Source organism: Colobus angolensis, unplaced genomic scaffold (assembly GCF_000951035.1).
Source record: "Colobus angolensis palliatus isolate OR3802 unplaced genomic scaffold, Cang.pa_1.0 Scaffold581, whole genome shotgun sequence".
NCBI lineage: Eukaryota > Metazoa > Chordata > Mammalia > Primates > Cercopithecidae > Colobus > Colobus angolensis.
The window spans coordinates 156,113-176,744 of NW_012119388.1; the positions used below are offsets into that span (position 1 = coordinate 156,113).

Consider the following 20,632-nt stretch of genomic DNA (forward strand, 5'->3'; position numbering starts at 1 on the left):
GCCGCCATCGGGCAGCCCTCCGGGGAACTCGGGACCGGAGGGGCCCGGCCGCTGCCTCCTCTACGCGCCTCCTCCCAGCCGCGCCCGGCTGGCGACTCCAGCCCAGTCGCGGCTTCTGGCCCCGGCCCCGCGAGCAACTTGACCTCCGTCCCAGTGCCCCAGACCACCTCGCTGCCGCTGCCCGCCTGCCCTGAGGAGTCCCCGCTGCTCGGTAAGGACTCGGGTCGGCGCCAGTCCGAGGATTGGGACTCCCCTGGATTTCCCCGACAGGATCCCCCAGACATTCCCTCAGGCTGGCTCTTCTACGACAGCCAGCCTCCCTGTTCTGGATTAGAGTTTTAAATCCCAGAGGCTCGGGACTGGATGGGAGAGAAGGGTTGGGAAGTGGGTCCCTGGGGAGTCATGTAGGCGGCTTGGGGCCGGGACCGCCCAGGGAAGTCCCGAGGCCCCTCTAGCCCCAGAACCAGAGAAGGCCTTGGAGACTTCCCTGCTCTGACCCGAAGCTCAGGAAGTTTTGGAGTTTGGATCTGCTTAGGGCTTGGAGCAGCCTTGCACTAAAAACTCTGGTAGGGACCTCGAGTAATCCACTCCCTCTTGGGGACTGACGTGAGGCTCCCGGTGGGGAAGGAGACTGACCTCTCGGTTCACGTGTCTTGCCATAGAGCCACTCTCCTGAGAGTGGCGTTTTCTCCTGATCGTTTGTGCCAAGTGACTTCTCTGTGAACCCAAGGTTTCTCTTCTGGGATAATAAATGGTCACCCTTTCAAGGGGTTGTTTTGGAAGATTATGTGAACAATGTAAATAAGGGCTTAATTAATGAGGGTAAGCCCTCAGTAAATTGTCACTGTGTGTTCATTTCTTCCTCTGTGTGGATCGTCACCGAGAGGCCTTCCCTCTAGCCTCCTCCCGGTATGGGTACCCAAAACCTAGATGAGCAGGAATCTCTCCCAAGGGCAGAGAGCTTGTGGTGTGCTCCCGGGGCTAGAGGGCTAAAATATAACCAGTCAACACCACGTTGCCCATTTCTGGTACTTCCGGCAGCAGCCTGAGTCTCAATTATCTTGCCCAGATGATCTGAACTCTGACCTCTAGCCTCTGTTTCAGCTTAGGCAGATAGCTTGAGTAGGTGGATTTGTATTCCTCGTAGCAGGAGGCTGAGCCTAGTCCGGACTTCTCTTTGACCTGTAACCTACAGGCCCACAGGCCCAAGGCAACCACAGGTTGCTTCCAGGGTTACCACACAGGTCCTCTCTCATTTCTAATGCCAAGTTTTAGAGAATTGTTGTGAGTGAGGGGCCCTGGCAGGCAGGATGACATCCTGTCGACAGGAGTTTTCTGTCACTTTCCCACAGAGCCCTGGCCACTACATACTCTTGCTCAATTTCGCCAATAATTGCGTCAATGTGTTCATATCAAGTTTGGGAAGGACGTCTTGGAATCGGTCAGACATGAACTGTGGTAATGATGGGGGCGTGTTTTTTTAAGCAGATAATTAAATTCCTTTGCATTTGATGATGATTCTGGGAAGCAGACTAGTCCCATAAAATGAAATGGACTCTGCCTTGCTGCTAAGTGTCTGACTTGAGTCATGCTATCGAGTTTCTCAAAATCTCTTCCTCATGTGTAAAATGTGATTGTCAATGATTACCTTACAGGGTTATTTTTAAGACTAAATGAGATTGTGTACATTAAATACAGGCACTCAGGCCGGGCACAGTGGCTGACGCCTGTAATCCTAGCACTTTGGGAGGCTGAGGGGCGTGGATCCCTTGAGGTTAGGCGTTCAAGACCAGCCTGGCCAATATGGTGAAACACCATCTCTACAAAAATACAAAAATGTTAGCTGGGGTTAGTGGCGCACACCTATAGTCCCAGCTACTCAGGAGGCCGAGGCAGGAGAATTGCTTGAACCTGGGAGGCAGAGGTTGCAGTGAGTCAAGATGGTGCCAGTACACTCCAGCCTGGGCGACAAAGCAAGACTCTCCCTCAAAAAAAAAAAAAAAGTACGGACACTCAACACACCGCATAATAATAATATAGTAATAATATTTGCTTAGGACCTTTATAAAGTTCCATTTTTTCAGACTTCCACGGAAATGGCTCTGAAGAGCAGAGTGAAGTGGGAGAGAGACTGAGTCTCCAGGCCAGAAAAAGGCCAGGATTTTTGCTTTTGTTTTTGGTTGTTGCCTGGATATTGCACAGAAAGAAAAAATAATTAGCAAATTAAAGAAAAGTACTGCAAAGTTGATTAGATTGGTATTTGAGTATCACATCTTCCTCTCAGAAGCGTAAGAGACAAGGTGGTGACCATAGCTCTGCTTAGTTTTGTTTTGTAATGATGTTGCTAGTGATCGGCTTGTCGCCAGTTACTGGTGTTTCTAAATGGACTATATTTGCCTAGTTGAAAGGACCTCCTGAGAGAGAACATTCTGGAGGACGAGGAGAGAGTGCCTTCTCTAGTTTGGCTGCTTTTGTGTGACATGCAAGGGACCATGACGTTTAGGCTGCTGCTGAGGCAGCCCCAGAAATGGGGGTCGAGAGGTCTTCTCTTCATTTTAATAGGACCTGTAGGTTTGGATGGTTAGGTACAGTTCTCAGAGTGGAGGTTCCTGGCTATGAGGCCTTGAGAAAGCTGAAAGTCTCCTTGGGAGTGTGTTGGTGGGGGGAGTTGAGCCCATCTGTTCATGGGCAGGTGTTAGCCAAAGCCTTTGTGGGTGGTTTTGAGGTTGGTGGGAGAAAGCATCCGTGGGGTTTAGAGTTGTGGCCTTTTCACTACTTGCAGTTCCTTTCCCCGACTTGGCTTTACTTTCTGGTGTCCAGGGGTCTGGGCCAGATGCTGAGATTCCTCTCCGCTGACAGGTGTGGGTTATGGGCAGGCCCTACCCTGGAGGACATAAGGCACCGGATTGGACTGCTGATGGGTTGCTGTTGGAGCTATCAAGGACTTGGAATAGTCTTCAGATAGACTTGGGTTAGTGTGACCTGGGGCAGGCTGCAGGTTTGGAGCCATAGTATCCCCTGCCCTCACACCGGGCACCCTCCTGTGGGCTAATGTGAGCCTTGTAGGAGTGAGTGATGCAGTGGGAAGGTGGGCCTTTCCTGAGGATTCTGCAGCTTTCTCCAGGGAATTCTCCCAGGCAGTTTAGGCCTGCAGGTGCTATGCTATCCTTCTTTCCTAACACTGTCTCAGGTCCTCAGGGGGGCCATGCAGCATCTACTTAAAACCCTGCAGCAAGGCCCTCTTTTCTGGCCACCTGGGTGTTTGCCTACTGAGATAGGAGGAACAGTGGCCTTGGGTTTCTTCCCCCGTCATGTTTATCTCTACTCAGATTGGGCAGCAGCTCAATGGGACTTGACCAGCTGTGGCATGGCCAGTCTGGAGATGAGTAGGGTGATGCGGGAGGTGGGCAGTACCTGAGGCTGAACTAGTGAGAGAGGCATGGCTGGCCTGGAGGCTCAGCTGGGGCCTGGGATGGATGGTACAGTCCCCTGAGGGGGCAGGGGAGTGAGTGTTAGACTGCTTAAGCCTCAGAGGCCGCTCTTGCCCACCTATGCTTTGAGGAGATCCTCTTCATTTGTTCAAAAGGGAAGACTCTGATCTAGAGATGGGCACTTGGACCAGCAAACAGCAGCTACAGGTAGCCAGGGCACCCGAGGAGCACTTGCCCATGAGCCAGTTTCCCTGGTTTTTATGGGGGCTGTCGCTGAGCCTCTGCCAGGGTTTGTGCCCTAGCTGGTCTTTGCTGGGCTCTAAGGTGTTTCTCTACCAGCACATTTCCACCTCCCTCATACGCACACATGTGGACACAAGCAGGCTGCCCAGGACAGAGTGTACTTTGAGGCTTGGGAAAGGACTCTCTCTTGCCCTTTGGGGATGAGCCTTGGAACCTCATCACCTTCCGGCTTAGGGTGGAGCTTCTTCCTGGGGGGTTGAAGCTTTAGGCTCAGATAACTAGTCTTGTAAGCCAATTTTGTCCTGTTGTTTTTTTCGTGGAAAATAATGTATTGACAAACACACAGACATTCCTTCTCTAACAGTCTGAGATTGAGAAATACCCTCCATGACTATCTGGTTTGCTTTCATGGTAAAACTTGGTCGCTTTCTTAGACACAGCCTATGGTGATAAAAGTGATCCCTGGCTGCTATAATTCATTCCAGACTTCGATTAAACATAAGGAGCCTCCTCCACCTGCAGTGGAGCCTCTGATGGCCCAAGTGGAAACTCCTTGGGGAATGGGGAACAAGAGCCAAATGTGGGATTGGTCTCAAACTGCAGCTTCTTAGAACTGTAGCATCCCACGATGGGATCCTCTAGTGCTCTTCCTGGAGGTTACTATTCAGTAGTTGGCTAGTGCACAGGTTCAGAGGTGACCTGATATGCCCTCGAGTTTCAGAGGAAGATCCCCTGCAAGATGTGTCTCTGGGTCCATCTGAAGGTCTTGTATGGTGGTTTTGTATGGATGTTTGTGATGGCTAAGGCATCTGATAACTTCATTCCTTCAGTTCCAGCAATGTTCCTGTATTATGCTGGGCACTAGAGCTACAAAGAAGAAAGCAAAATGCCTCCTCTTCAGAAACTCTTAATTTAGGCAGGGGAGGCATAATTAAACAGTGCTGACGTCATCTAAGGGAACCAAAGTGTGTGTTTATCCCTTTCCCTATCACTCCCCTCCCTCCTTCATTTCTTCCTTTCTTCTTTCAGAAACTACAAGTTCAGGCCGGGCGCGGTGGCTCAAGCCTGTAATCCCAGCACTTTGGGAGGCCGAGACGGGTGGATCACGAGGTCAGGAGATCGAGACCATCCTGGTCTACACGGTGAAACCCCGTCTCTACTAAAAAATACAAAAAAAAAAAACTGGCCGGGCGAGATGGCGGGCGCCTGTAGTCCCAGCTACTCGGGAGGCTGAGGCAGGAGAATGGCGTAAACCCGGGAGGCGGAGCTTGCAGTGAGCCGAGATCGCGCCACTGCACTCCAGCCTGGGCCACAGAGCGAGACTCCGTCTCAAAAAAAAAGAAAAAAAAAAAAAAGAAACTACAAGTTCATATCAAAATTCTCCAGCCCTGGTTTTATTTGGTTTTTTGAAAATTTTCCTTTAATTTCTGAAGCTATGCATTAGCTCTGCTGGGTAATCTTTAACTTGCTGCTTTATAATGATTATAATGAGATATCACTGGGTATTATGGTCTTTGGGTAGCAGCAGGGTAGGAATTTCGAGGCTGGGACTAAGTTAATTTATGGGTTGGGAATGATGGGGCAGTTAATGGCAAGGCAGTCTGAGCCTTCCACAGATTCCACCCTAGGGACCATCCAGACTTAGGGAACAGGGCCGGCAGGCTCATCCCCTTTGCATTCAGCTGGGCTATGGGTGTGTGTTTGTGAAAGAGGTTATTCAATAGTTATACTGCTGATTTCCCCGCTATCTGTTTACCCAGTGCCTCCTGTACCTTGTTTCTTACTCTTTGTTCTCTGCTCTTACTGTGAAGAAGCAGAGACTGGAATTCTGCTTGAACCCACATCCACCTGGAAATTCCAGCTTTTCTTATCCAGTGGAGCAGCAATCCAGTTGTCTTAGGACAAAGGGTCTGCCCTTGAAGCTTAAATCCTTTGAGGGCCTGGCACGGTGACAATTTTACATTTGGCTTTGGTATAGACTGGTATGGTCCCTGGGCAGTGAGGTCACTGTAAGGCCAACCAGCCAGAGCCTGGCTCCTAGGGAATTAGCAAGGCATGGGATTAGACTCACAGGGTCCACTCCTGTCCCTAAACTTGGTGAGGGTTCCTGGGAGCCAGACTGTGACTGAGACTGTACAGACCTGAGACCTGAGTTGTAGGGGTCTCTGTGTTGATCTGGGCCATTGCAGGGTGAGGTGAGGCGGTCACTAGCTCAAGGAGTGATCTCAGGATATTGTTCTGTAAGTCAGAGACCTCCAGGTTGGAGAGTGGGGCTTGGGGGTGGGGGACAGGGTTCAGTGAGGAACTGGTTCTGGGTGAATGTGGCCTAAAGGGATTTGTCCTTAGAAGACAGAGGGGTGAGTCACACACTCAGTGTTTCAGGTTCCACTTTGCAGCTCGACCTCAGCCAGCCCCTTCCCTACACAAATGAAGGCTAGGGGCTATATAATTGGCTGTTGCTGAATTCTTTGGCAGTGATTTTAAAGTCTGGTCTGGGTGTGTTATGTAGCTGCTTCTCTATCCACTCCCCCCACCTGCTGCTTCTCCAGAGCCCCTCACAAAGCCCAGGGGGGGAGGGAGAGAGAGAGAGAGAGAGACAGAGAGAGAGAGAACAACTTGCCTCGCAGGGATGTTGGGGATAGGGGTATGGGTCTTTGCTTTTGCCTTTTGAAAGTAAAAAGTAATGCAGGCTCATTAAAAATAATTTGAAAAGTTGAAAGAGATATAAAAGCACACCCAAATTCCTGTCACCCAAAAGAAACATACTGGCATATTTCCTACTAGTCTTTTTCATGTTTAAGAATATAGCTAATATCTTTTTTCTTTCTTTTTTTTTTTCTTTTTGAGACAGGGTTTTTGCTCTGTCACCCAGGCTAGGGTGCAGTGATCACAGCTCACTGCAGCCTCGACCTCTCGGGCTAAGCGATTCTCCCACTTCAGTCTCCCTAGTTGCTGGGACCACAGGTGCATACCACCATGCCTGACTAATTTTTGTATTTTTTTGTAGAGATGGGGTTTTGCCATGTTGCCTAGGCTGGTCTCAAACTCCTGAGCTCAAGTGATTCACCTGCCTTGGCCTCCCAAAGCACTGGGATTATAGGTGTCAGTCACCACATCTAGTGTTATAGCTGTTTTCTTTATAGATGGACAGATAGATTGAAATAGATTCATGCAGATAACCTGGTGTTCAGCATTTTTCACTTAAGATTCTGTCACAGACTTGACCCTATACCTTTAAAATTCACAAAGGCAGTATCATTTTCTGTTACCTGAATATGGTATAACTTAAAAAAAAATCATTCAACTGTTGCTGAACACACACATATATAGTTTTTGTTTTTTCTTAGTGATGTAGTGATGATGCTTGTGCAGAAAGCTTTATGTACTTTTTGGATTCTGTAGGAGAGCTTTCTAAAAAAGGAAAAAAAGTGTTTGAAGTTTTTTGAAAGTGAGAAGTTTTTGAGAACAAAAAAAGTTTTGAAGTTTTGGCTAGGTTTTCAAGCCAGTCTTACAAAAGGATAGACTCACTGGAAATTCCAGATTTGCTTAGTGCTGGAAGATGAGTATCGCTTATTGCTGAATGATGTGTCTAGAATTCTGATTAAAAAAGAAACTAGGTCCAGGAAGTGCCTGGGGGCAGGGGCAAAGGGCCAGGCTGCAGGATAGGCTCTTAGGATCTGGCTTAGCAGAAATCTGCTGTGAACAGAATCGGTGGGGGTGATGCTTTCTCAGTAACTTCTCTATTTGTTTCCTTAGCAGCCAAGTCCCTGTGCTGGACTTCTGTAGACGACTATGGCTCTGGGGCTGTGGTGGTGGGTGAACAACAGCTAGCTAAACCAGTGCTATTGACATCATTGAGATGTGACACACAGGAATGTGGGAGCAAGCTTGCAAATCAGATTCTGAAACATACAGCACAGCTTTCCCACCTCCAGGTGGTCCTGAGATCTAGGGAGGGACCATAGTGAGAAACTTCAGGTTTCTAGGAATTCTCTTAGGGAGAAGCTCTCTTAGGGAGAGGCAGAGCCTGAGTCTCAGTTGGGGCTGGTTCAGGTGGGTTACATCAATAAAGCCCCAGGCCAATGTGCCAGGCTATTCCCAAGGAGTATACTTTGAAGTTACTCCCTTTAGAATGTCCTCACTGGAGCTAAATTCTCTCTGAGGAGCAGTTTTGTCTGCCGAGGTCATTTGGCACAGAGTCTGGAGTAGAAGGGCGAGGTTGCACTGAGGGAAGGGGCAGGATTATGTCAGCAGTGTGACGGATATGGTATGAGGTCAGGCTCCTTCTTGCCCCACCACGGGGGCCTAGAGGTCATGGGGAGGGTCTGTGGCAGGAGATTCAATCATTGCTTGGCCCCATGACAGGGTATATTCTAAAAATGCCTTAAGTTTTTTTCTTTCAAAGTTTCTTCCTGTTTTGCATAATGGCCTTTGCCTTTGACATCCTGAAACCGCAGAGCTGTCATTGGTGTTGCAGGACACTGCCAGCTTGAAAAAAATCAACTACAACAACAAAAAAAAAAAACAGGAAAGGATGTGGAGTTAAGGGCGCGTCCTAGGGAAGCTGGTATTTGTGTTACGGGAGTGTGGGGACGTGGCATTGAGGTGTTGGGCAGCGCCTGACATTTAGAGGAGTGCTCTGGGCAGAGTCCCTGCCTACCCAAGAATAGGTAGAATTGAGTCTTCACACTAAAGTCAGGAGAGACCCCCCAGGAAGAGAATGAATAGGGACTCATTTCCTCATTCAGCAAACTTTTATTGGTAACTACACTATATAAAGTGCGAGAGATAGACATGAACAAGAGAGGCCCCCACTCTTGGGCAGTCCCTTAGTAGTAGTAGACAGACTCTGGCAATATGGTGTGGTCAGAGGGAGCAAGCCTGGGTGCTTTGAGGGTACTGAGGAGGTACAGGGAGCCAAATGGGTGGTCTGGGCCAGGGCCAGAGTCAGAATGAAGGACTTCTCTTCCAGACACTGATTTTAGCATCTCTGTCTCTCAGTATGTTTGAACAGTCTCCCTTATTGGAAGGGCAGGGGTCTACTGCTAAAAGAAACCTGTGATTTCCTCTCATTGCTGTCATATGGGAAGAACACTATAGCTGAAATTCCAAAAGTTGCATACCGTTACCAGCAGGACAGGAGAGGAAAGGAAGTGGAGGCAGAGTGAGCTAAAGATGATGAAAGAAAGAGAAGGTGCAGTTGGGACTGTTCTGGACAGAGGAAGTCTAAGAGTAGCTGGACTGAGGGATCATAGGGAGGCAGTTGAAAGGGAAGAGAGCTGCAGAGAGAAATTTCGTGGTCTGCAGAGGGTAGGAGCAAGCCTTGAAGGCTGCTGGAGTGAGGATTCCGAGCTCTGGTCTTCATTCTTTTTCTAATTCATTACATCATTTTAGGCAAATCCTAACTCCTTTGGTCTCTGTTGTCTTTCTGAAATTTGAGTGGGCTGGACCTGCCGGTCTTTAGCCTCTGTCTTTCTCTATCTCCTAGATTCCAGTTTGGCAAATGGGGGGAAAACCTGGTTATATCTGCAACATGAAAGGCCTCTGAAATTCCTTTTGAAGCCCACTACCCATGAGGCTTCTGCTAAGGATTTCGTGTCTGTCTAAGCAGACATAAAAATTTTAGCAGGTGGATGACCCATAGAAATGGCACAAGGAATGTTTCTTTCTATCATGCTATGGTATTTAAGAAAGTTGTTATCTTCTCTGTGCCTCAGTGTTCTCACTTGTAAAATGGCGATAACAGTATCCACCTCATAGATATTGTGAAATGTAGGTAGTAGCCACGAAAGGGCTTAAAACAGTGCCTAACACAGAATAAGTTGTGAATATATGTTATTTATTATTGGTAGTATAATACCTATTTGTGAAGATTTTGGCTTTTGCTTTACAGGACCTTTTTTTTTTTTTCAGTTGAAAATACAATGTTACCATGTTAAATGTTAAAAAAAATTTCTACTTACCATTGTAACAGAACATGCTCCCATTCTTGTAACAGAACTTGCTATTACTTTTCAAATGCATACATATTCCAATGCATATATTCCAATGCAGTTGTAGAGTGAAACTGTTTGCATGCAGCCATTTTTATCCAACATTATCTTATAAAATGTTATGTTCTTAATTATCCTAATTATCTTTTGTTACTGTCTAGTATCCTTATAGATATTGCATTAGTATACACTATTCCAGGTTTCACTATTGTAGCTAATCTAGAGAGGAACATTTTTGTAGTGCGTAGCTCTTTGCTTCAGTTGAATTACTTTCCTGGGATAAATTCCTGGAGAAGAATTTCTAGGCCAGAGGATATGGTCATCTTAACAATACCGATTCACATTGCCGCATTGCTTTCCAAGAGGTTTGGAATCATTCACAGGTTCTAAATTGGAAATTCCTGGCTTTTGAAGTATGTGGATTCTAAGGGCGAGTTGGATCTAGCTGGAGCCTCACACTGACACCTCCAGCCTGTGTGTGTGTGTGTGTGTGTGTGTGTGTGTGTGTGTGTGTGTGTGTGTGTAGTTCCCTATGCTGGATACCATGTGGCCTTTCTGGACATTAGAGTTTTCCTGTAAGTGATTGCCTCAGGGCAGTTCCTGTTGAATTCACTCTGTGTCCACAAAAGGAGCCTTACTGTGGCTCTTTCAACACCCCACCTGAAAGTAAGAACATTCTTTCCTTCTTCCTTGATATGTGGCACTAAACCTATAGCATGGGGCAGGCTCTGGCTTTAAAAACCTGACTTAAAAATAATGGTGTTGATCAAAAAGTTTGTGGATCAGTTTTTGGAAACACTGCATGTAGCCGTCCATAGAAACTGTTATATTCTGTTGGGCTAGCCTGTGCGCCTGATCATTTAACTCATGTGGATGAACTTCTGTGTGATAGCCCTGGTGTATGGGATCAAGAAACAGGGCCCTAATGAAGAAAGGCTTTTAAATGATGTTGGATAAAAATAAGTTGTTACAATAACCCAAAGTCTGCAAATATGAATTGCCAGTTCTGTCCTTGTAGTCATCTCCCATGTACCTGCCTCTTTTGTAGACTTTTGTAGATTCAGAAGCCCACTGAATTGCATAAATGATGGAATGATTTTAGAGTTAGTGATTTCAGTGACTAAAAGTTTACAGATCCTGACCGAGCACAGTGGCTCATACCTGTACTCCCAGCATTTTGGGAGGCCAAGGCGGGTGGATCACTTGAGGCAAGGAGTTCGAGACCAGCCTGGCCAATATGGTGAAACCTTGTCTCTACTAAAAATACAAAAATTAGCCAGGTGTGGTAGCACACACCTGTAATCCCAGCTACTCGGGATTGAGGTGGAAGAATGGCTTGAAGCCGGGAGGTGGAGGTTGCAGTGAGCCGAGATCAGGCCACTGCACTCTAGCCTGGTGACATAGTGAGACTCTGTTTCCCCCACGACCACCCCCAGCCCCTGCCCTGGCTGCCCCCTCAAAAAAAGAAGTTTACAGATCCAGCAGATGGGGCATATTCAACTTGTGACAGCCACCCCCTTCACCTTATAGCTATGTCATACATCTTCTCCTTTGTCTGCATTCTGCAGCAGTCAGTTGTGACTTAATATGGCACTCTGGGCCCACTGAATTAAGTCAGAGCTGCTAGTAGTATATTGTTCCTAGAGACCTATAGGGCAAGATTTTCTTACTACTTAAAATGAGGGAGATAATTTCTTACCTCAAGGAGTTGGTAAGAGGAGTGAATGAGATTATAGTTATATGGTAATATCAGTACTCTGAATGTCTTTTGATCAGTGCTAACTCATCCTGTTGGCCACAAAAGGCATACAGTCAGCACCCTTAGGCCACATAGTAAAATTTGTCCAAATGCAGGTTTTTCATCTGCCTTGGGGCAGAGTCAAGAGAAAGAAGAAGGAGAGGCATGAGGCTGTGACCACAACTTAGGGACAGAGTATAGCCCAAAACAAGTACCCCAGGCCACAAGGAGAAGGCGGCTATCTTGTTGAATCCACAGCACTGGAAACTTGGAGTGTATGTTTCCCTGTGTCAGTTACGCTGGGATTTTATGGCTGCTCACATTCTTCCCTTCAGGTGGACGTTGTTCATCAGTATCCTGGGCAAGAGGCCATCATAAACTACAGACAGCTGAATGATTAGGAAGAGGAGCTGAAGAGGGAGCATTAAATTTTTGATTGAGTCTTAGGTGAGAAAATATGTCATTAAAACAAAATGATGGATGTAGGCGGGCTCAGTCTTGTGTGCCTGGTGTGTTGGTAGAAAAACTAAAGCACAAGCCTGTAGATAACCTGCTTTATTCTCCCTCCGGGCTGGTGTTGGAATCCAGGATGCCAGACCCTAAAGTTCAGCTCTCTTTCCAACCTACTGAATAATCCGAGAGAAATCATGTCTTCTCTCTGTGCCTCAGTTTGCCCATGTATAAAATGAGATGAAGGATTGACTTGGATGCTCTCCGGAGTCTCTTCCTGCCTGGAGTTGTGACGTAGCCATGTACTCCTGCTCAGCATCGCTAAATGGCTTTGTGGTAGGACCATTGAGTGCTGCCTCCATTAGGGTCAGCTATGTAATGCTGGGGTGGCTGTCAGTGGGCCCTAAGAGCCAGGATTTGTCTTGCTGGAGAAATCCACACCACCTAAACTTAAGACCCAGGGGTGTCCAATCTTTTGGCGTCCCTAGGCCACATTGGAAGAAGAGTTGTCTTGGACCACATGTAAAATACACTAATGATAGCCAATGAGCTTTAAAAAAATTCTCAGTATTTTAAGAGAGTTCACGAGTTTGTGTTGAGCTGCATTCAAAGCGATCCTGGCCGCATGTGGCCCATAGGCCGTGGGTTGGATACACTTGGTTTAGACCTTCCAACAATTCTAATCTCTAAACAGGAAATCAAAAGTCAAGATGAATAGATAAGTTGGTCAGTGTGAAAAAGTAATCGGTGGGAGTCACTGTAGATGCAGGGTTCTAGGCTCCATCAACAACCAGCTACATCACCCTACAAAAGATAATGCTTGTTCAGCACTTATTACATGCCAGCCATGGGAAAAATACTTCAGATGCATTGTTTTCATGAACTCTCACAGCAGCTCTTTTTCTTCCTAAATGCCCCGTTAGAACCTCTAGTACAATGTTAAATAGATACGCTGAGAGACAACATACTTGTCTTCTTAGGGGGAAAATATCCAGTCTTTGACTATTAAGAATGATGTTAGCAGTGGGTTTTTCCTAGGTGCCCTTTATCGGGTTGAGGAAGTTCCATTCTATTCCTGGTTTGGTTGAGTTATTTTTATTATGAAAAGATAATGGGTTTTGTCAAATACTTTTCTGTGTCTGTTGAGATGATCGTGTGTTTTGTGTCATTTATTCTTTTGATATGGTATATTATACATTGATTTTTCAGATATTAATCTTGCATACCTGGGATAAATCCCACTTGGTCATGGTGTGTAATTCTTCTTATTTATTGCTGGATTGAGTTTGCTAGTATTTTGTTGATTTCTATTCGTAACAGATAGTGGTCTGTAGTGCCTGCCTGCCTGCCTGCCTGCCTTCCTTCCTTCCTTCCTTCCTTCCTATCTCTCTCTCTTTTCCTTCCCCTCCCCTCCCCTTCCCTCCCCTTCCCTTTGTTCTCTCATAGTTGTTTATCACTGTCAGAAAAGGTCTGTTAGTTTTCTTTCCTTGTGAGATCTTTGTCTGGTTTTGGTATCAGGGTAATAATACTGCCTCAAAAAATGAGTAGGGAAGTGTTCCTTCCTCTTTTGTATTTTAAGAGAGTTTGTGGTGGGTTTTTATTAATTCTTCTTTAAATATCTGGTAGAGTTCACCAGTAAAGCCATCTGGGCCTGCTCTTTTCTTTATGGGAAACTTTTTGATTCCTAATTCAGTTTCTTGTTACAGGTCTATTAAGACCTTCTATTTTTTCTTAAGTCAGTTTTGATAGTTTGTGTCTTCCAAGGAGTTTGTCTGCTTCATCTAAGTCATCTAATTTGTTGGCATACATATCATAGTGATTCCTTATGATCCTTTTTATTTCTGTTAAAGTTGGTATAGGGATAGTCCCTTTTTCATTACTGATTATTTTCTTTTTTTCTTAGTCTAGCCAAAAGCTTGTCATTTTTATCGATCTTTTCAAAGGACCAACTTTGAGTTCATTATTTGTTCTCTTTGTTCTAATTTTTCTGCTTCATTAACTTCTCTAATCTTTATTAATTCTATCATTCTGCTTGCTTTTGGTTAAGTTTGCTTTTTCTGGTGTCTTAAGGTAGAAGGTTAGGTTATTGATTTGAGATTTAAAGATCATGCACTTTAAACATTTTGATAGATACTGTCAGTTTGCCCTCTAGCTTTTTCTCATTAACAGTGTATAAGAGTGCTTATTCCTCACATTCATACCAGCCTTGGATGTTACTAAACTTTATATATTTGTCAGTATCATATTCAGACATGGTATCTTGTTTCAATGTGTTTCTCTGATTACTGATGAAGTTAAGCAAGTTTTCATGTGTTTATTGGCTGTCTTTCTTTTTTCCTTCTTTCTTTCAAGATGGGAGTCTTTGCCATGTTGCCCAGGCTGGACTTGAACTCCTGGACTCAAATGATCTTCTCACCTCAGCCTCCTGAGTAGCTAGGACTACAGGCGTGAGCCACCATGCCTGGCTTGGCCATTTGTATTGCTTATGTGAATAAATTTTCTTTTTTTTTTGAAACGGAGTCTTACTCTGTCGCCCAGGCTAGAGTGCAGCCGTCTGATCTTGGCTCACTGCAACAGCTGCCTCCCAGATTCAAGCGATTCTCACACCTCAGCCTCCCGAGTAGCTGGGACTACAGGTGTGTGCCACTACCTGGCTAATATTTATATTTTTAGTAGAGATGGGGTTTTGCCATGTTGGCCAGGCTGGTTTCAAACTGGCCTCAAGTGATTCACCTGCCTCAGCCTCCCAAAGTGTTGGGATTACAGGTGTGAGCCACTGTGCCCAGCTGACTTTTTTTTTTCTTTTTTTTAACCTTTTTTTGTCCCCCCCCTTTTTTTTTACCCTTTTTCTTTTAACCCATTTTTCTATTAGTTTTAAAAATATGTTTGCAGGAGCTTTTTATATTGTGGATTTTACTTGTTTATTACATCTCATTTGTAAATATGGTCTGTCACTCTTCTCTATTTCTGGTATCTTTAGCTATATAGAAGTTTTGTTTTTATTTTATTTTATTTTATTTTTTGGAGAGGGAGTCTTGCTGTGTCACCCAGGCTGGAGTGCAGTGGTGAAATCTCGGCTCACTGCAACCTCTGCCTCCTGGGTTTGAGTGATTCTCCTGCCTCAGCCTCCTGAGAAGCTGTGATTACAGGCACCCGCCACCACGCCCGGCTAATTTTGTATTTTAGTAGAGACGGGGTTTCACTATGTAGGTCAAGCTGGTCTTAAACTCCTGACTTCAAATGATCCTCCCAAAGTGCTGGGGTTACAGGCGTGAGCCATCACGCTCGGCCAGAAGTTTTGAATTTTTGTGTGTTTAAATCTATGTTTTCCTTTATGACTTCAGGTTGCTTTCATACTTAAGCAGGTCTTCACCATCCCAAAATAAAATTTTTCTCCTAAGTTTTCTTCTAAGTTGGTTCTTTAAAAGCCACCAACTTGGCTTCGACAGCAAAAGATGAACAGAATTGCTGTTCAACTCTCATGCTGCAAGAAGCTTTTTGTAATACTCCAACTCTCATGCTGCAAGAAGCTTTTTGTAATACTCCAACTCTCATGCTGCAAGAAGCTTTTTGTAATACCTTAAGGTCCCAAATCTGTCACTGATTCTAGTGGCTAACAGTAGAAATGTGAAAATTTAGCCATGTGTGCTGATGCAGCTGTAGTAATTTGTAAGCTTTGAAGTTCTGAGGAGTCAGGGGAGAAGGGAAAGTAACATTTATTGAACATCTATTAGTGCCAAGCACTGCAATAAGTATGTATATGTATTATCTCACTTACATCTGAAAGGAAGGCATAATTATCCCCACCCCTTAGAGAAGGAAATTAGAGCTGGCTACATTTAAAGTAGTCCTGACATCAGAGAGGTATTGCTAGGAGTACATGGCTGGCTGAGTGCCCAGATGACCCATAGGGGCAGTGGGCCCTCTACAGACCAAGGTCTGGTTCTAGCTAGAGAGAGAAGGATGTGCTCCTAATCAGCACTGCAGCTCCAGAAAATTTGTCGGGGCTCCAAAACTGATTAGAGGGGCAGCTGACTCAGTAATAAAACTCCCAGGAGACTTACTTACATGCTGGAATGCAAAATTGCTGCTTTACTGGGAAGATTAGAACTGTTGTTGAGTAGCTTAGAATTCTCTGGCTGAAGGCGGCAGCACTACAAGGGAAGCCACAGGATAAGCTAACAGCTGGTGAGTCAGCAGTCAGAGCAGGGAAGTGAATTTAACATTAGATAGGTCAGGCTGTCTGGCTGATGAATTCATCCCCACAATACTGTATACCTGCTTTAGGGACCTTGGTCTGGACCAGGGTTGGGTTCCGCCCTCCTTTGTACAGCCCTGGAAGGACATATCCAGCTCCAACTGCCATCTCTCCCTTAGTTATTTCCTTCTTTCTTCCTTTCCATCCAGCCATCAAGCTTCCTTTCATGGCCAGTAATCATCATTGGGGTCTACTCATGGACTCTCTTGCCTTATGTATTTGTTTTATTTTGTCATTATTCCCACTTCTATTTCCCAGGTATATCATAGGCAACTATTCTAATGTATTTATAGTTTGTGTATCTGTTTTTCCTCTTGCCAAAATGGAAGCCACTGCTTTATATATAGATGTCTTCTTAAAAAAATTTTTTTTTAGATTAAGCTACAATAAAATTGACTTTTTGGCATATAGTCTGTAAATTTTAACACATATATATTTTTATGTATCCACCACCATAATCAGGATACAGAACAGTTCCATCACCCCAAAAAAATCCCTCATGTAGTCACATTCTCCTCCCAGCCTTAATCCCAGGCAACCACTGATCTAATCTTCATTACTATTGTTTTGTCTTTTTGAAGATGTCACATAAATGGAGTCACACAGTATATATACATTTTTAAAACACATGTAAATGGCATTTTATAGCTCATTTTGATTGTATGTTTTTCATCCAGTTCTGTTTTTGTTTTTTTTTATTTTTAAAAAGTTTGATGTAACTTCAGACTTACAGAAAAGTTATTAGACTAATACAAAGAGTTCCTGGATATCCTCTGGAGTCCCTAAATGTTAATGTTTTGCTATATTTAGTTTTTCCTTCTCTCTCTCTCTTTCTCTCTCTCTCTCTGTGTAGATAGGTAGATATTAATATGATTTTAGATAGATACATATAGATCTCTCATATATATATATCCTTTTACCCTTAAATATTCAGTATATATTTCCTAACAAGATAATTTAAAATATATATATAAACATAGTGTAATAAACAATCAGGAAATCAACATTGAAGCATTTCTACTATGTCATCTACAGGCCTTAGGAAGACTTTGTCAGGTGCCTCAATAATAACCTTTATGGTAGAAGAAAACCATGTGTTGTATTCAGTTGTCATGTCTCTTAGTGTCTTGTAATCTGGAATAATTCCCAAGTCCTTTGGATTTCATGACAGTGATATTGTTGAAGAGTACAGGCCAGTTATTTTGTAGAAGATCTCTCAATTTAGATCTGTCTAATGTTTCCTCATGATCAGATTCAGATTATTCACTTTTGACAGGAACACCACTGAAATGATGCTGAGTTCTTCTCACTGTCACCAGATCTAGAGACACACACTGTCAGTTTGTTCCTTATTGGCAGTGTGAACATTGAGCATTTCATTATAGTGGCATTTGCCATTACTCCGTTATAGTTACTATTTTACCATTTTAAATTAAAACTATCTGGCCTGGCCTATTGGCTCATGTCTGTAATCCCAACACTTTAAGAGGCTGAGGTGGGTGAATTGCTTGAGGTCAGAAGTTCGAAACCATCCTGGCCAATATAACATGGTGAAACGCCATCTCTATAAAAAATACAAAAAATCAGCCTGGCGTGGTGGTGCACTACTCTGGAGGCTGAGGCACAAGACTTGCTTGAGCCTGGGAGGCGGAGATTGCAGTGAGCTGAGATTGTGCCACTGCACTCTAGCCTGGGTGACAGAGTGAGACTCTGTCTCAAAAAAAAAAAAAAGTAAATAAATAAATAAAAAACTTTAAAAAGTGTCTTATGGGCATATACTTTGAGATTATGTAAATATCCTGTTATTCCTCAAACTTTCATCCACTTTAAAAAAAAATTTTTTTCTTACCTTTCATTGTTTTCTTGATATCCGCTGTATTTTAGCATCTACAAATGGTTCTTGCCTGAATCAGTTATTATGGTAGTTGATGGTTTTCTGATTCCATTATTCCTTCTATGTTTGTTAATTGGCATTCTTCTGTAAGGAAGAGCTTACCCTTCTCCCCTATTTATTAATTCATATATTAATGCAGACCTATGGATTCTTCATTAAATCATAATCCTTTACTATCATTATATATTCTGATGTTCAGACTATCCCAGATTTAGCCAATAAGGTCCCCTTCAGGGGGACGGTCCTTGGGATTCCTCTTTAGAGGTTCCTGGTTCCTGTTTTCTTTTGACATATACTATTATTCTTTGAGCATTTTTTTTTTTTTTTTTACTTTCAGGCACAGCAAGAAGTTCCACGGTCCTCTTGTTCTTTCCCCAACTCAGTCCTAGAGTCAGTCACTTCTCCAGTGAGCTCTAGTTCCTTTTAGTAGAGAATCATAATTAGAAAACAAGAACTGGGTGCCAAGTGTGCACCTTTGTTTTTAAGGTCCATCCACGTTGCCGTGTATATGTCCAGCATGTTGATTCTAACTGCTGAATAATATCTCATGATTGTCATCCATCCCAGTGTTTCTTTTTCCCTTCTGTAATGAGGGACTCCTGGACTGCCTCCAGCATTACTTTCGCAAATATTGCTGTGAGGAACATCCTTAGACATTTCCTTTGTGAGCAACCTGTGAGCATGTTTATGTTGATTCAGGGGTGCCAGACACAGCTCCAGAATGGCTGCCCCAGTTTACATTTCCACCAGCAGAGCATGACAGGCTCTGTGTCTCCGTGAATAATCAGCATTAACCAGCTTCTTATTTTTTGCCAAACTAGTAGATATGCTAGGACAACTCTTTGTTTTGACTTGCTTTTCTCTGATTACTAATGAACTGGAGCATTTCTTCATATGCTTGATGGTCTTTGGGATTCCGCTTAGGTAAATTGCTTATTCATTATAATCCTTTGCCTGTTTTTCACGGGAGTTCTTATATTTTTCTTGAAGATATGCAGGAATTCCTTATACATCCTGGATATTAATCCCTTCCTGGTCTCAGACATTGCAGATATCTTCTGAATCTGTTAATTACTTATTTACAAGTTTTCTAAAGAGTTGGGGTTTTGCTCTGTCACCCAGACTGGAGTGCCGTGGTGTGATCATGACTCACTGTGGCCTCACAATCCTGGGCTTAAGTGATCCTCCACCTCAGCCTCCTGAGTAGTTGGGACTACAGGTGTGCACCACCAGACTTGGCTAATTTTATTTTATTTTTTAGAGATGGGAGTCTTAATATGTTGCTTAGGTCAATCTTGAACTCCTGGCCTCAAGCAATCTTTCCACCTCAGCCTCCTGCATCTATTATATATATGTTCACTTTGCTCATGCTGTATTTTGTTGGAACATAAAACTATTTTCCCCATTGTTTTGTGCAATCTCTCACCAGCACTCTTCTTTTTCTGTAACTATGTTAATGCCCCTTGTTCTTCCGTATGTTAGGTATGCTGGTATAGTTGAACTCTGCTGACCCTCCTCAGCAAACAGTCTCTTTTTATGACACCTTATCCTCTATTGAATTCTCTCTGTTAAGAATGACTTGGCCGGGCATGGGGGCTCACGCCTGTAATCGCAGCATTTTGGGAGGCCAAGGTGGGCAGATGATCTGAGGTCAGGAGTTCAAGACCAGCCTGGCCAACATGGTAAAACCCCGTCTTTATGAAAATACAAAAATTAGCTGGGCATGATGGAGGGTGCCTGTAATCCCAGCTACTTGGGAGGCTGAGGTGGGAGAATCGCTTGAACCTGAAGGGGAGGTTGCAGTGAGCTGGGATGGCACCATTGCACTCCAGACTGGGTGACCTCCATCTTGGGGGGGGGTGGGGGAGAATGACTTGTCTTCCTCTTAGAGTATGAGGTCTACATACAAATATTCTTATATTTATTCAGCAAATGTATGTTGTAGGCCTATTGTGTGTTAGGAACTATGCTGTCACCAATGAAGTTTAGAGAGGTTATAAAACTTGCCTGTAGCTTTTTAGAGGTGGAGGGAGGAGTGATTCGAAACCTAGCCTGTGATTCCTTCCTACTGTGTTGTCTTCCCTTGAAAATTGCATTTGGGGGCCAGATGCAGGGGCTCTCGCCTGTAATCCCAGCACTTTGGGAGGCTGAGGCGGGTGGATCACCTGAGGTCAGGAGTTCAAGACCAGCCTGGCCAACATGGTGACACCCCATCTTTACGAAAAATACAAAAATTAGCTGGATGTGGTGGCATGCACCTATGTTCCCAGCTACTCAGAAGGCTGAGGCAAGAGAATCGCTTAAACCCAGGAGGTGGAGGTTGCAGTGAGCTGAGATTGCACCACTGCATTCCAGTCTGAGCTACAGAGCGAGACTCTGTCTCAAAAAAGAAAAAAAAGAAAAAATGGCATTTAGTTCCTGTAGACTGTGTGTCAAATGTCTAAATCTCTTCTAACAAATGGCCTAAGGAGGTGCAAAGCAAAGCATCCTCACCAGCATCCTGACTTGGCAGTGAGGTGTGGGACCCTGGAGGGAGTAGTGGTAAGTGTGACTCTGGAGTTCTCCAGTGGCAGCCCCTGGGCTACTTGTCAGTGACTGGCTCCAGGTGGAGAGGAGGGCCCAGAG

General features: G+C 44.4%; 1 protein-coding gene across 1 annotated transcript in view; it reads left to right on the forward strand.

Annotated features, from left to right (window-relative positions):
- Positions 1-20,632, forward strand: part of B4GALT1 (UDP-Gal:betaGlcNAc beta 1,4- galactosyltransferase, polypeptide 1) — a gene marked incomplete at its 5' end in the record, with an annotated part of 60,254 nt that continues 39,622 nt past the window's right edge. The window contains one exon of the mRNA XM_011962209.1: positions 1-211. Coding sequence (XP_011817599.1) covers positions 1-211 — 211 coding nt within the window. The remainder of the gene's footprint in view (positions 212-20,632) is intronic.